Here is a 12,890-nt window from a genome sequence, read left to right on the forward strand (position 1 = left end):
ACCTCTTAAAAGTTGCCAAATATGCTCACCATTAACTCCTTTTCTGGGGAAACACCCAAACGGAGAAGTCTCAACTATTAAATTCATTAAATTCTTTTTTTTTTTTTTTAAAAGATCATTTTATTTATTTATTTATTTTTTGGGTCTTTTTGCCTTTTCTAGGGCCACTTCCCACGGCATATGGAGGTTCCCAGACTAGGGGTCTAATTGGAGCTGTAGCCGCCGGCCTATGCCAGAGCCACAGCAACTTGGGATCCGAGCCGTGTCTGCGACCTACACCACAGCTCACGGCAACGCCGGATCGTTAACCCACTGAGCAAGGGCAGGGACCGAACCCGCAACCTCATGGTTCCTAGTCGGATTCGTTAACCACTGCGCTGCGACGGGAACTCCCATTAAATTCTTTAATGACTATTTGTAAGAACTTTAAAAATATGATGGCTGGCTCTTTTAATATCATGCAGCATATTCCAAGTTACCTTTAATGAAAGTGAGCTGATGTGCAGTCAGGAAATGAAACTGAATTTTAACATTGGCCAAAAAAAAAAAAAAAAAAGTGTGTATATATATATATATATATATATATATATATGTATATTTAACTAAGAAGTAATTTGCCAAAGCATAAAAAAAAAAGAAAAGAAAGAATTGCATGGTGTACAGTGTATTGGCTTGAGGACTGATGGTGCCACACTGGGATCCTACCAAAGCAGCAGAACTATAGATGCCAAAATAAGCTCTGAAGCTTGCTTTTTTGTTTTAAATGCCTTCTACAAATTATGTTACATTTAACATATACATTGACTATTTTTAACATATGAGTAAGTACAGATGCCTAACAAAATCAACATATATGAATCTACTATGTGAAAGTACAATTACTTTCTAATATGAGAGCCACTAGCCATACATGGCTATTTAAATTTAAATAAAATTTAAAAATCAGTTCCTTAGTTACAAGAGCCACTTCTCAAGTGTTCAACAGCCACTTGTGGCTGGTGGCTATTATACTGGACAGCACAGATATAGAACGTTACCAACGCTGCAGAAAAAGCTATGGGACAGTGCTGACCTAGGATATTACCTATTATTGCTTTGTCTGCCTTGCAAAGTTCTTCCTCTGGCCTCCTACCCAGATGGAACTACTCTGATTTATTGTGTGTTTTCAATGTTTCTTAAAAATTTTTTTATCACATATTTATGTATCTTTAAGCAAAATATATTTTGCTTATTTTTGAACTTTATAAAAGGGCATTTAGTCTGCTGCAACCTGCTTTTCACATTTCACACTATGGAAATATTTATAGATGATGTACTTCCTCCCCCACCCCTTCCTTCCTTTCTTTCTACAGCTGCACTATAGCATATGAAAGTTCTTGAGCTAGGGGTTGAATTGGAGCTGCAGATGCTGGCCTACACTACAGCAACGCCAGATCCGAGCTGTGTCTGTGACCAATGCCACCGCTTGTGGTGATACTGGATCCTTAATCCATTGAGCAATGCCAGGGATCGAACCCACATCCTCACGGATACTATGTTGAGTTCTTTTTTTTTTTTTTTGTCTTTTTTTTTGCTATTTCTTGGGCCGCTCCCGTGGCATATGGAGGTTTCCAGGCTCGGGGTCGAATCGGAGCTGTAGTCTCCGGCCTACGCCAGAGCCACAGCAACGCAGGATCCGAGCCGCATCTGCAACCTACACCACAGCTCATGGCAACGCCGGATCGTTAACCCACTGAGCAAGCACAGGGACCGAACCCGCAACCTCATGGTTCCTAGTCGGATTCGTTAACCACTGCGCCACGACGGGAACTCCCTATGTTGAGTTCTTAATCAGCTTAGCCACAACAAGAACTCCAGATGATGCCCATTTTAACTCACAATATCCCACTAGATGGTTATAACACATTCAACCAGTAAATATTTACTGAGCACTTGCCATTTCCCAGGCTCTCTTCTAGATAATGTGGATAAAGTTAATGAATAAAAAAGACAGAAATCCCTGCCCTTATAGTTTACATTTTCCAGACAATGGACATGTGCTTTTAATCTTATGTTTTTCCTTAATAGGTGCTTTCAGCAAAACAAAGTTGTAATATACCAGCTATACTTAGAAAAGAGGTATTTTATCATTTAACAGATATTAATATGCACAAATAGATATTGAGCAATGGATTACTAAAGGATACTAATAAAAGGCATGATGTGTGTGTGTGTGTGTGTGTAAACTAGAGTTTGACAAGTCTAGATCAGATTTCCAACGGTCTTTCTGGAGAATAAATTTGCTTTCATTCTGGTTCTTCAACTGTTTTCACTCCATAAAATATCAGCATCCATTTCTGTCACATCAAAAACTGTAGGTACTCTAGGAGTTCCCGTTATGACTCAGTGGTTAACGAATCCGACTAGGAACCATGGGGTTGTGGGTTCGATCCCTGGCCTTGCTCAGTGGGTTAAGGATCCGGCGTTGCCGTGAGCTGTGGTGTAGGCCGGCGGCTACAGCTCCGAATCGACCCCTAGCCTGAGAACCTCCATATGCTGAGGGAGTGGCCCAAGAAATGGCAAAAAAGACAAAACAAACAAACAAACAAACAAACAAACTATAGGTACTCTAGCAAATAGAAAATCAAAAGGAACACAGATTTGATTTCCTGACATGGTCCCAAACAACTGAGAACCATGAAGAGAGCAGCCAAAGTATTAGAGGGCTTTGGGCTGATTTTCCTAACCATATTTAAAGTTTAGCCAGCTTTTAATTCTGAGGGCCTGTTTAGAAGGACTATTTCTATAGATTGGAATACCCCTGGGTATATCATGGACGTAAAGGATAGACAGAACCCATAGCAGCCTAGCATTTTAAGGACAGGAACAGTAGTACATAAGTAATATTACAATTTGGGGCAAGCCACTTAATTACCTCCATATGCAAGTGGCAAAGATGTACTCTCCCTCTGACCGTGATGTAAAAGTCGTAACTTACTGTGAAACCTACCAAAACATGATCCTCCCTCTTTATTGTTGTATTCCTCATTTCCCAAAGATATTTCCTGTTTCCTTTTTTGGGAGACTGCCCAGAATTCAATCCAAAGACTCACACCTCAGAAAACTACTGGTACCTGAGACATTGTTACTTACCAGTTCCAATGGATAAGCCACTGCTATTGGAACGGATGGTCTTAGAATTCAATACTTTCTCTGAGGAAAAATGTTCAATAGGTAAGTGTTGTTTACAGCTAGAGACAGGAAAAATCAGAAGACTAGGACAGGGAGTTAATCTAGGAGATGACTGCTATCCCTCACACCAGATATGATTACAGCTTTAGATATAAATATTATATCTAAAGCCAAGCACTACTGGCTACTTTAACTATATTCACTATGTAAAGTAGCAATTCATCTTAACTACTAATATCTCTGGAATCACTTGGGAAACCTTAGAAAGTAATAATGCCGAGATCCCACCCCAAAGGTTCTGATTTAACTAGTCAGGGCAATGGGATTCCTAAAGACTCCTCAAAGGATTCTAATGTGCAGCCAAGGTGGTAAATCACTGACCTAAAGAATAAACTTGTAAACCTTCACATAGGCCTTTATAATTTAGTTCATAACAGAGGAATTTCTATACAGAAAGTAGTTATAATTTAGTTTCTTTTTAAAGGTATACTAAATGTTTCTCAAAAAAGCATGAGCACATTTCAACTAATTAGTGGACAGCTAGAAGTAACAAATTCTATGGCAGGGTGGGCAAAGCCCAAGGTTACCCTGAGATGGCTGATAACAAAGCTCAGGAAAGGACAATGTTCTGTTCCTACCACTAGATATGGTACAACTGACCAAAGACTTCCAGAGTTGCTTCTTTTTTTCTTCAGGACACTTCTGTTTGCAAGAATGTAACCATCAGTAACTTAGATGCAGGTCTATCTTCTGTCAAAGCCAACCCAACCCACACATATGGAACCCTTACCAACAATGAGAATGGTGTGCCAGCCACGGCAAGATAAGTCCGGGACGTGATGCAGAGATCCAAAGATAGGCCGAGGCCAGGAAGTGCAGATATCAGAGCCATGCGGTCTCTCTGTGGGGGTCATTGCTAGGCGACCATTACCGCCATTGCCCCAGGCAAAAATGTGATTATCTAGACAAAAAAAAATTAAATTAAACAACAGATAGTTTAAGAGAACAGCTTCCCAACTCTTTTGAGTCCCTCACATTTATGCCCTAGAGCTAGAATGATTTTCTACCATGCACAAAACAAGGGAAAGCTAGTTGTTCCCTTACATAAAACCTAACAATTCCTGATTGTCACCCAGGTAAAAATGACCACTGCTCCTACAAAATACCATCCATCCATTCACACATTTGACATTATTGAGCATTCATTCATTTTGGTCATCAAATGTCTACTTCATGACAGGCACTGCTTGAGGTGCTAGAAAGAGAGCAATGAACAAAACAAAGTAGCTGCCTTGCGGTACTGACATTCTAGAGGGGAGAGATTGATAAATAAATTACTTCTGGTAGTGGTAAGTGCTTTGAAGGAAGATAAAAGGTAAAGAAAAGTGGTAATAAAGAACAATAGTGGGGTATCATTATTTTAGATAGGGTAGTCAGAGAAGCACTTTTGATACTTGAGCAGAGACCTGACTACAGTGAGAGAGAACAGGTGGATATTTAGGGGAAGAGCTTTCCAGGCAGAGAGAAGAGCAAGTACTAAGGGCCTGTGTAGGTCATGTAAGTGTCACGAACACAGATCAAGAAGTCTCCTGTGGTGTTCCTGTTGTGGCTCAGCAGGTTAAGAATCTGACTAGTATCCATGCGGACGCAGGTTCAATCCCTGGCCTTGCTCAGTGGATTAAAGGATCTGGCATTGCCGTGAACTGTGGTGTAGGTCGCAGATGTGGCTTGGATTCCATGTTGCTGTGGCTGTGGTGTAGGCCGGCAGCTGCAGCTCCAATTTGACCCCTGGCCTGGGATCTTCCACATGTCGCAGTGTGGTCTTAAAAAAGAAGAAAAAGAAAAGAAGTCTCCTGTAGCTGGAGTTAAGTAAAGGAGGGGACAGTGGTCACTGAAGAGGTCAGGACATAGGAAGTACCTGAAGTCTGTGTCAACGCAGACGATTGCAATGACTTTGGTTTTACTGACTGAGACAGGAAACCATTAGAGATTCTGAACAGTAAGTATTTAAAAAGATCCCTCAGGCTGCCATGAGGAGAACTGATTACAGGGGACCAAGGGTGGAAGCATGGAGACCAGCTGTAGTACTGAAGATGATAAAAAGTGGCTGGATATATTCTGAAGATAATCTATAGAACTTGCTAATGGATGGGATGTGGGGTGTAGAATAGAGCTACCATATACTGAGATAGGAAGGCCACAGGAGGAACAGGTTTGAACAGAAAATCAGAAAGTAGATTTTGAATAGACTAAATTTGCTTGAGATGCCCATTACAAATCAGGACTTTTTTTTTTTGGTCTAGGGCTGTACCTGCGGCATATGGAAGTTCCCAGGCTAGGGATCAAATTGGAGCTTCAGCTGCCAGCCACAGCCACATGAGATTCAAGCCACATCTGCAACCTACACCACAGCTCATGGCAACACCAGACACTTAACCCACTAAGCGGGGCCAGTGATCGAACCCATGTCCCCATGGATACTAGTCAGGTTTGTAACCCGCTTAGCCACAGTGGGAACTCCAGCACATTTTTTTAATGAAAAGGGGGTGCTATTAATGATTAAGCCACAATAATAGGCACAATTTAGAATGATCTGGGAAGACCAGGCTATAAAGCCACCTTAACTTGAGACATCCAAGTCAAGGGACTGACTGTTGAATAAGCGAGTCTGGAAGTCGGGTAAGGTAATATAAAGCTCTCAGTTTACAGGAGGATTTAAGGTAATGAGTTCACTTAGAAAGTGAAGAGAGACGGTGGAGAGCCCTGGACACTGCTCTCATGGCACTGAGCCTATCTGCCTGTACTAATCTGTATATGTGTATGTCCCCACTACCCTACTAGACTGTGAGTGCCCTGAGGACAGTGCTTTCTGACACACACCCACCTTTTTAACTGAAGTGTAGTAGTTTGTATCTCTTAATCCCATACCCCTATCCTGCCCCTCTCACTGGTAACCACTAGTTGTTCTCTATATTTGTGAGTCTCTTTCTATTTTGTTACATTCACTCATTTGTTGCACTTTTTAGATTTCACATATAAGTGATAACAAAGTATTTGTCTCTGACTTATTTCGTTAAACATAACATCCTCTAGGGTCCATCTACACTGTTGAAAATGGCAGAATTTCATTCTTTCATGGCTGAGCAATATCCTATTGTATATATACATCATTTTTATTCATCTGTTTATGAACACTTAGGGTGCTTCTATATCTTGGCTATTACACAGTAAAAAGTGCTGGTATGAACACTGGGGTGCATGTTATGGAAAGGAATTCCTAGATCATATAGTAATTCTATTTTTACTGAGACTCACTCTTATATTCCCAGAGCCTAAAAGAGAACCTGGAGGAGACACTCAGTTTATGTTTGCCATATGAATGAGGCACACGGTTCAGAGGAGTAGAGGAACATGTATCAGGAGGTACATGTCACAGAATCTAATTCTACACGTGTTGGGAAGTCCAACTTCAGAAGTATACAGATCTTGAAAACCACACACTGAACTACCACATGACTCAGCGATTCCATTCTTGGGCATATATCTGGACAAAAACTTTCCTTGAAAAAGACACATACACCCGCATGTTCACCGCAGCACTATACACAATAGCCAAGGCATGGAAAAAACCCAAATGTCCATCGACAGATGATTAGATTAGGAAGATGTGGTATATATGCACAATGTAATACTACTCAGCCATAAAAAAAGAACGAAATAATGCCATTTGTAGCAATACGGATGGAACTAGAGACTCTCATACTGAGTGAAGTAAGTCAGAAAGAGAAAGACAAATATCATATGATATCACTTATATCTGGAATCTAATATATGGCACAAATGAACCTTTCCACAGAAAAGAAAATCAGGGACTTGGAGAATAGACTTGTGGTTGCCAAGGGAGAGGGGGAGGGAGTGGGATGGACTGGGAGTCTGGGGTTAATAGATGCAAACTATTGCATTTGGAGTGGATTAGCAATGAGATCCTGCTGTGTAGCACTGGGAAATATGTCTAGTCACTGATGATGGAGCACGATGATATGAGAAAATAGAATGTGTACATGCATGTGTAACTGGGACACCATGCTGTACGGCAGAAAAAAAAAATTGTATTGGGGAATTAACATCAAAAAAAAAAAAAAGGAGTTCCCGTCATGGCGCAGTGGTTAACGAATCCGACTAGGAACCATGAGGTTGTGGGTTCGGTCCTTGCCCTTGCTCAGTGGGTTGAGGAGCCGGCGTTGCTGTGAGCTGTGGTGTAGGTCGCAGACATGGCTTGGATCCTGCGTTGCTGTGGCTCTGGCGTAGGCTGACAGCTACAGCTCCGATTAGACCCCTAGCCTGGGAACCTCCATATGCCTCGAGAGCGGCCCAAGAAATGGCAAAAAAAAAAAAAAAAACAAAAACAACAACAACAAAAAAAGAAGTATATAGATCTATTGAGAAAACATTACCTCTTTGAGGCCCTCTTAGGAAGTGCTGCTGAACTTATGCACTACATTTAATTCTCAATGACATCCTGATTCTGTCTTTCTAGGTGACATTTCCATTTATCTAGCCTGAACTAACCAGTCTGTTTCCTAAAACCACTTGTTTTGGGACAAAAAGGGAAGGTTACTGTGCCACTCTGAAGGCTGGTTCACTTAAATACAGTAACAGATCATTTATCTGACACCATCCCTGGACCTCTCCCATTCTTGTATATAATATGCACAGACCAAAAGAAAACTACTTGCCAGAGCAGGAGCAATAACAAAAAAAAACCCAAATGAGTCAAAAGGAGATGAAATGTGATTCGGTGTTTACCAGTTACAAAGAAAGAAGTGGATACAAAAATAAAGAAAAAAGTCTAGAAGGTGATACAGGAAGAGAGAAAAAAAAGGAAAGAGAAGAAAAGGGGGAAGGGAGTGAAGGCTAGCAGCAAAGAAGGTGATACAGGAAGAGGAAAAAAAAAAAAAAGGAAGCAGAAGAAAGGGGGAAGGGAGTGAAGGCTAGCAGTAAAGAAGTAACAGAAGTAGGAAGATGCTGAGAAGAAATAGCTCGAGAGAGAGAAGAAAATTCCATTGGACCAATATAGAAAACCAAGACACCTGGTGTATGCCCTCAAGCTTAGCAGCCCCTAAGGACGTCACTGCAGTGCAACTGACTCCAACAAAGCGGCCAGATTAAACTATGTTGTTCCCAGCCACCCGGCCAACATTTATTGGAACCAACATGGTGCTAGGCAAGAGGTGTGTGTGTGTGTGTGTGTGTGTGTGTGTGTGTGCACGTGTATTTAATAATTCTTAAAACACTGCACCAAAAAAGTTAAAGAAAAAAAAGTAGGAACTTAGAGTACTAACTTGCCATTATCTAGAAATCTGTCCTTTTTACAACTGTCATGTTGGACACATGAAAAGTTAATGAAACTCCATATGCTCCATAAAAACTGGCCACCGATTTAACACAAATAAAAAAGTAAACATACAGGGAATCCCTGGTGGTACAACAGGTTAAGGATCAGGCATTGGCACTGCTGCAGTGCAAGTTTGATGCCTGGCCTAGAAACTTCCGCACGCTGAGAGCTCCGTCAAAAAGAAAAAAAAAAAGTAAACATATGATCCAACTATACAAATAACCAGTCCACCTCTTTCACAACCAAAAGTTAAAGCATAACCATCTGTCCAGAAATTTTGAAATAATGTGCACAGACTCACCATCAGTGGCAGCAATGGTAAACTCATCACCGCAGGAGACCCTGATCACTTGCTTCCCACCCAGGGGTCCCCCCAACAGGTTGATTCCTAGACGCTTCTTATAATTCCCAACGCCCAGCTGTCCACACTTGTTGCAGCCAAAGGTCAGCAGCCGGCCTCGCTCTGAGACAGAAGCAAAAATAATCAGGTACAAACAGGTCATGAAACAGAGGGAAAATGCAGCCAATGCAGAGCCTCACAGACTAGCTTCTGGTTGTTAAAGAGTATATAACTAGAAAGCTAGCCACACAATCCTGGGCCTAGGACAGCTAGGGTATGGAGAACTATGACCATTTAGATTGAGGAAGAGATTCGATGTTAGATATTCTATTTTAAATGTGGAAAATGAGTATTATGTAACTTAGAAAACTTACAGATGGTGCTGATTAGAGATAGTAGTCGTCAGGAATTATAGTTGTGGTGTTCTCATTAAGGGATGTTTGATTATGCATTTATAATGATTACCAACAAAACATTTACTTGAATGCCCAGTCTGTTAATGAGATAATACTGGATGAAAGAGGGAAATCAGGAGAATACACATGTAGTTAAGAAGAGCTACTACTTGATAGAATAAAAGAGCCTGAAATACTAAGACCTGCATACACAGTTTAAATCAACTCACCATCAATAGCAGCAGTGTGAGTCTTGCCTGGGGCAACTGTACGGATCTTATAAAAGGACAACTGTTTAGCCAAGGTAAAGGAGGTTGTGTAGGGAACTTCATGGTATGCCTGGAATAAGGTAAAACACAAAGCAAAAACTCTTAAGGTAAAAAATGGAAGGGAAAGAGGCTGAAAATGCTGTTATGGGGACAAGAAGGCCTTCCAAGAAAATCACGTTACTAAGAAGGTGCCAGAGTAGCTTTTCATCTCCAATAGAATAAAAGAAGAAACTCAATATGTAATCAAGAAAATCTAATTAATATGAGGTGTTCTGACAATAAAAGTTTTAGATTCCTAAATCAGATTATGTAAAACACAAGCTCTCCATTCCAGAAGGCATCTGTATAAAGATGGAATCATTGACATTTGTCCTGGTTATACGCTCTGCATAGCTAACAAAAACATCTTGAAGACTCTCTCCAGTCCATAAAGCAATCAGTCTACTGCGATCTAATTTGACTATAATGTGTTCTTGACTTATTAAAACCCATGTTTCCTTTAGATTAGCATAAAAATAAGTGTTCTCATGTAAGCTTAAAATTTCACAACAAATACAGTGTTGTAACAAACACAAATCAAGTAATGATAATTCTGAACATGACTTTTCAAACTACACAGACACCCTCCCCAGACTTGCTCCAAATTTGTCCTTAGGAGTTCCCAGTGTGGCTCAGCGTGTTAAGAATCTGACTAGCATCTGTGAGGATGTGGGTTCAATCCCTGGCCTCGATCTCTGAGTTAAGGATCTGAAGTTGCTGTGAGCTGCACTGTAGGCTGCAGATGCAGCTTGGATCCAGTGTTGCTGTGGCTGTAGCTATGGCATGAGCTGGCAGCTGTAGCTCCAATTTGACCCCTAGCCTGGGAACTTCCATATGCTACAGGTGTGGCCATAAAAAGCAAAAAAAATAAATAAAATAAAATAAAAATAAAAAAATACTCTTGCCATTTCATAATCTACTTTATTTTTTTTTAATTATTATTTTATTTATTTATTTTTTTTGTCTTTTTGCCATTTCTTGGGCCACTCCCACGGCACATGGGGGTTTAATCGGAGCTGTAGCCACTGGCCTATGCCAGAGCTACAGCAACACGGGATCCGAGCCGAGTCTGCAACCTACACCACAGCTCACGGCAACGCCGGATTGTTAACCCACTGAGCAAGGGCAGGGACCGAACCCGCAACCTCATGGTTCCTAGTCGGATTCGTTAACCATTGCGCCACGACGGGAACTCCTACTTTAGAGACTGCTCAAAAATTAATTCTTATCAGAGTTCCCATTGTGGCACAGAGAAAACAAATCCAACTAGGAGCCATGAGGCTGAGGGTTCGATCCCTGGCCTTGCTCAGTGGGTTAAGGATCTGGCGTTACCGTAAGCTGTGGTGTAGGTTGCAGACTCGGCTTGGATCTGGCATTGCTGTGGCTGTGGCTGGCAGCTGTAGCTCCAATTAGACCCCTAGCCTGGTAATCTCCATATGCTTTGGGTGTGGCCCTAAAAAGAAAAAAACAAAAAACAAAAAAAAACCTAATTCTCATCTTTTCCATATGCTTTGGGTGCGGCCCTAAAAAGAAAAAAAAAAAATTAATTCTTATCTTTTCCATTGAGTCAGTAAACTTTTGTCTCCATTTGGAGTTCCTGTCATAGCTTAGCGGTTAACAAACCTGACTGGCATCCATGAGGATGCAGGTTCAATCCCTGGCCTTGCTCAGTGGGTTAAGGATCTGGGGTTGCTGTGAGCTGTGGTGTAGGTTTCAGATGCAGCTTGGATCCCGTGTTGCTGTGGCCCTGGTGTAGGCTGGCGGCTACAGCTCTGACTGGACCCCTAGCCTGAGAACCTGCATATGCTGCAGGTGTGGCCCTAAAAAAAGAAAGACAAACACACACACACACACAAATAAAAAAACCTTTTGTCTCAATTTGATTCTTTACAAAATAATGAAAACTCATCATACTAACACAAAGAGGAGACTAGGACTTAGTATCAGTAGTGATTTTTTTTTTTTTTTTTTTTTTTTGCCTTTTTAGGGCAGCCCCTGTGGCATATGGAGGTTCCCAGGCTAGGGTCGAATTAGAACTGCAGCGGCCAGCCTATACCATAGCCACAGTAACTTGGGATCTGAGCCACATCTGCGACCTACACCACAGCTCACGGCAACGCTGGATCCTTAATAAACTGAGCAAGGCCAGGGATCGAACCTGAATCCTCATGGATCCTAGTTGGGTTCGTTAACCGCTGAACCATGAAGGGAACTCCTCAGGGGTGAATTTTGTGACATCCTTGAAGGAGGTGAATGGTAATTTGGTAGTTCTGTATAGAATCAGTAATTTGAGAGCAATAAATCTAAAAAACTCTCCAGGGAGTTTTCATAATGTTAGTTCTCTTGTACCTGTTTCAGTGATAAGGTAGAATATGAATTCCATTACTTGACTGTAATTTATTTATTGATGTATAACAAACCGCAGAGTATTGTACACCCTGACACATTTTTCTATAGATATATACATGTAAAACTACCACCCACAGCAAGATACAGACCCTTCCCATCACTCCAGGACCCTTCCTGCCCTTTCTGCTAATACCGATGCTCCTACTCCCAAAAGTAATCACTATTTTGACCTCTGCCATCGTAAGGTAATTTTGCCTATTCTTAAACTTCATATAATGGGGATCATATAGTATGCACTCTTTGGAGGCTGGCTTCTTTTTTTCTTGGCCACACCTGCAGCACGTGGAAGTTCCCGGGCCAGGGATCAAACTCATGCCACAGCAACTGCTACAGTGACAACACCAGGTCCTTAACCTGTTGTACCACAAGAGAACTCCGTGGCTGGCTTCTTTTGCTGAACACAATGGCTGTGAATCCTTACTTTATTCTTAAGTCAAATTCCATGGTCACAAATAATAGCATTCCCAAAGAAATTCCAACCCAGAGAAGTTCTGCTAGGTATTTAGGATACCAAAGGCGGTACTCACTTCATGGTTGATGATTCCAGACATGCACTGATTCAGACCCAGTTTGTTGAACTCATTGAGTCCACAGGCCAGCACTTTGCCTGACTGGGTCAGCAGAAATGTCCCATCACAGCCACACTGAACAGCAACAATAATCAAGGCTTTGGGAACATCCACCTAAAAGAAAAAAAAATCCCCCAAACGTAACCTGTAATACGAAAACCCCCTCAAATTCTTTCAAAAGCAACATTCTGCACTTAGCAGAATGACTTCAGGGAAGCAAAGGTTGCCCTATTCCTGCCTAGCAGCTTAGAGAGGATACTATTTTCAACAAGGAGCCCAGGATATTTTTTGGATGCACCCATG

The 12,890-nt window shown here is 41.4% G+C and overlaps 1 protein-coding gene across 1 annotated transcript in view; it reads right to left on the reverse strand.

Moving 5' to 3' along the window:
* The window catches only part of NEK9 (NIMA related kinase 9), a 46,100-nt gene that overhangs the window by 9,938 nt on the left and 23,272 nt on the right, over positions 1 to 12,890 (reverse strand). The window contains exons 14-18 of the mRNA XM_003356752.4: positions 12,546 to 12,701; positions 9,532 to 9,640; positions 8,868 to 9,029; positions 3,962 to 4,132; positions 3,133 to 3,192 (exon numbers count right to left, since the gene is read on the reverse strand). Coding sequence (XP_003356800.1) covers positions 3,133 to 3,192; positions 3,962 to 4,132; positions 8,868 to 9,029; positions 9,532 to 9,640; positions 12,546 to 12,701 — 658 coding nt within the window. The remainder of the gene's footprint in view (positions 1 to 3,132; positions 3,193 to 3,961; positions 4,133 to 8,867; positions 9,030 to 9,531; positions 9,641 to 12,545; positions 12,702 to 12,890) is intronic.

This window comes from Sus scrofa, chromosome 7 (genome assembly GCF_000003025.6).
Source record: "Sus scrofa isolate TJ Tabasco breed Duroc chromosome 7, Sscrofa11.1, whole genome shotgun sequence".
Classification (NCBI taxonomy): domain Eukaryota; kingdom Metazoa; phylum Chordata; class Mammalia; order Artiodactyla; family Suidae; genus Sus; species Sus scrofa.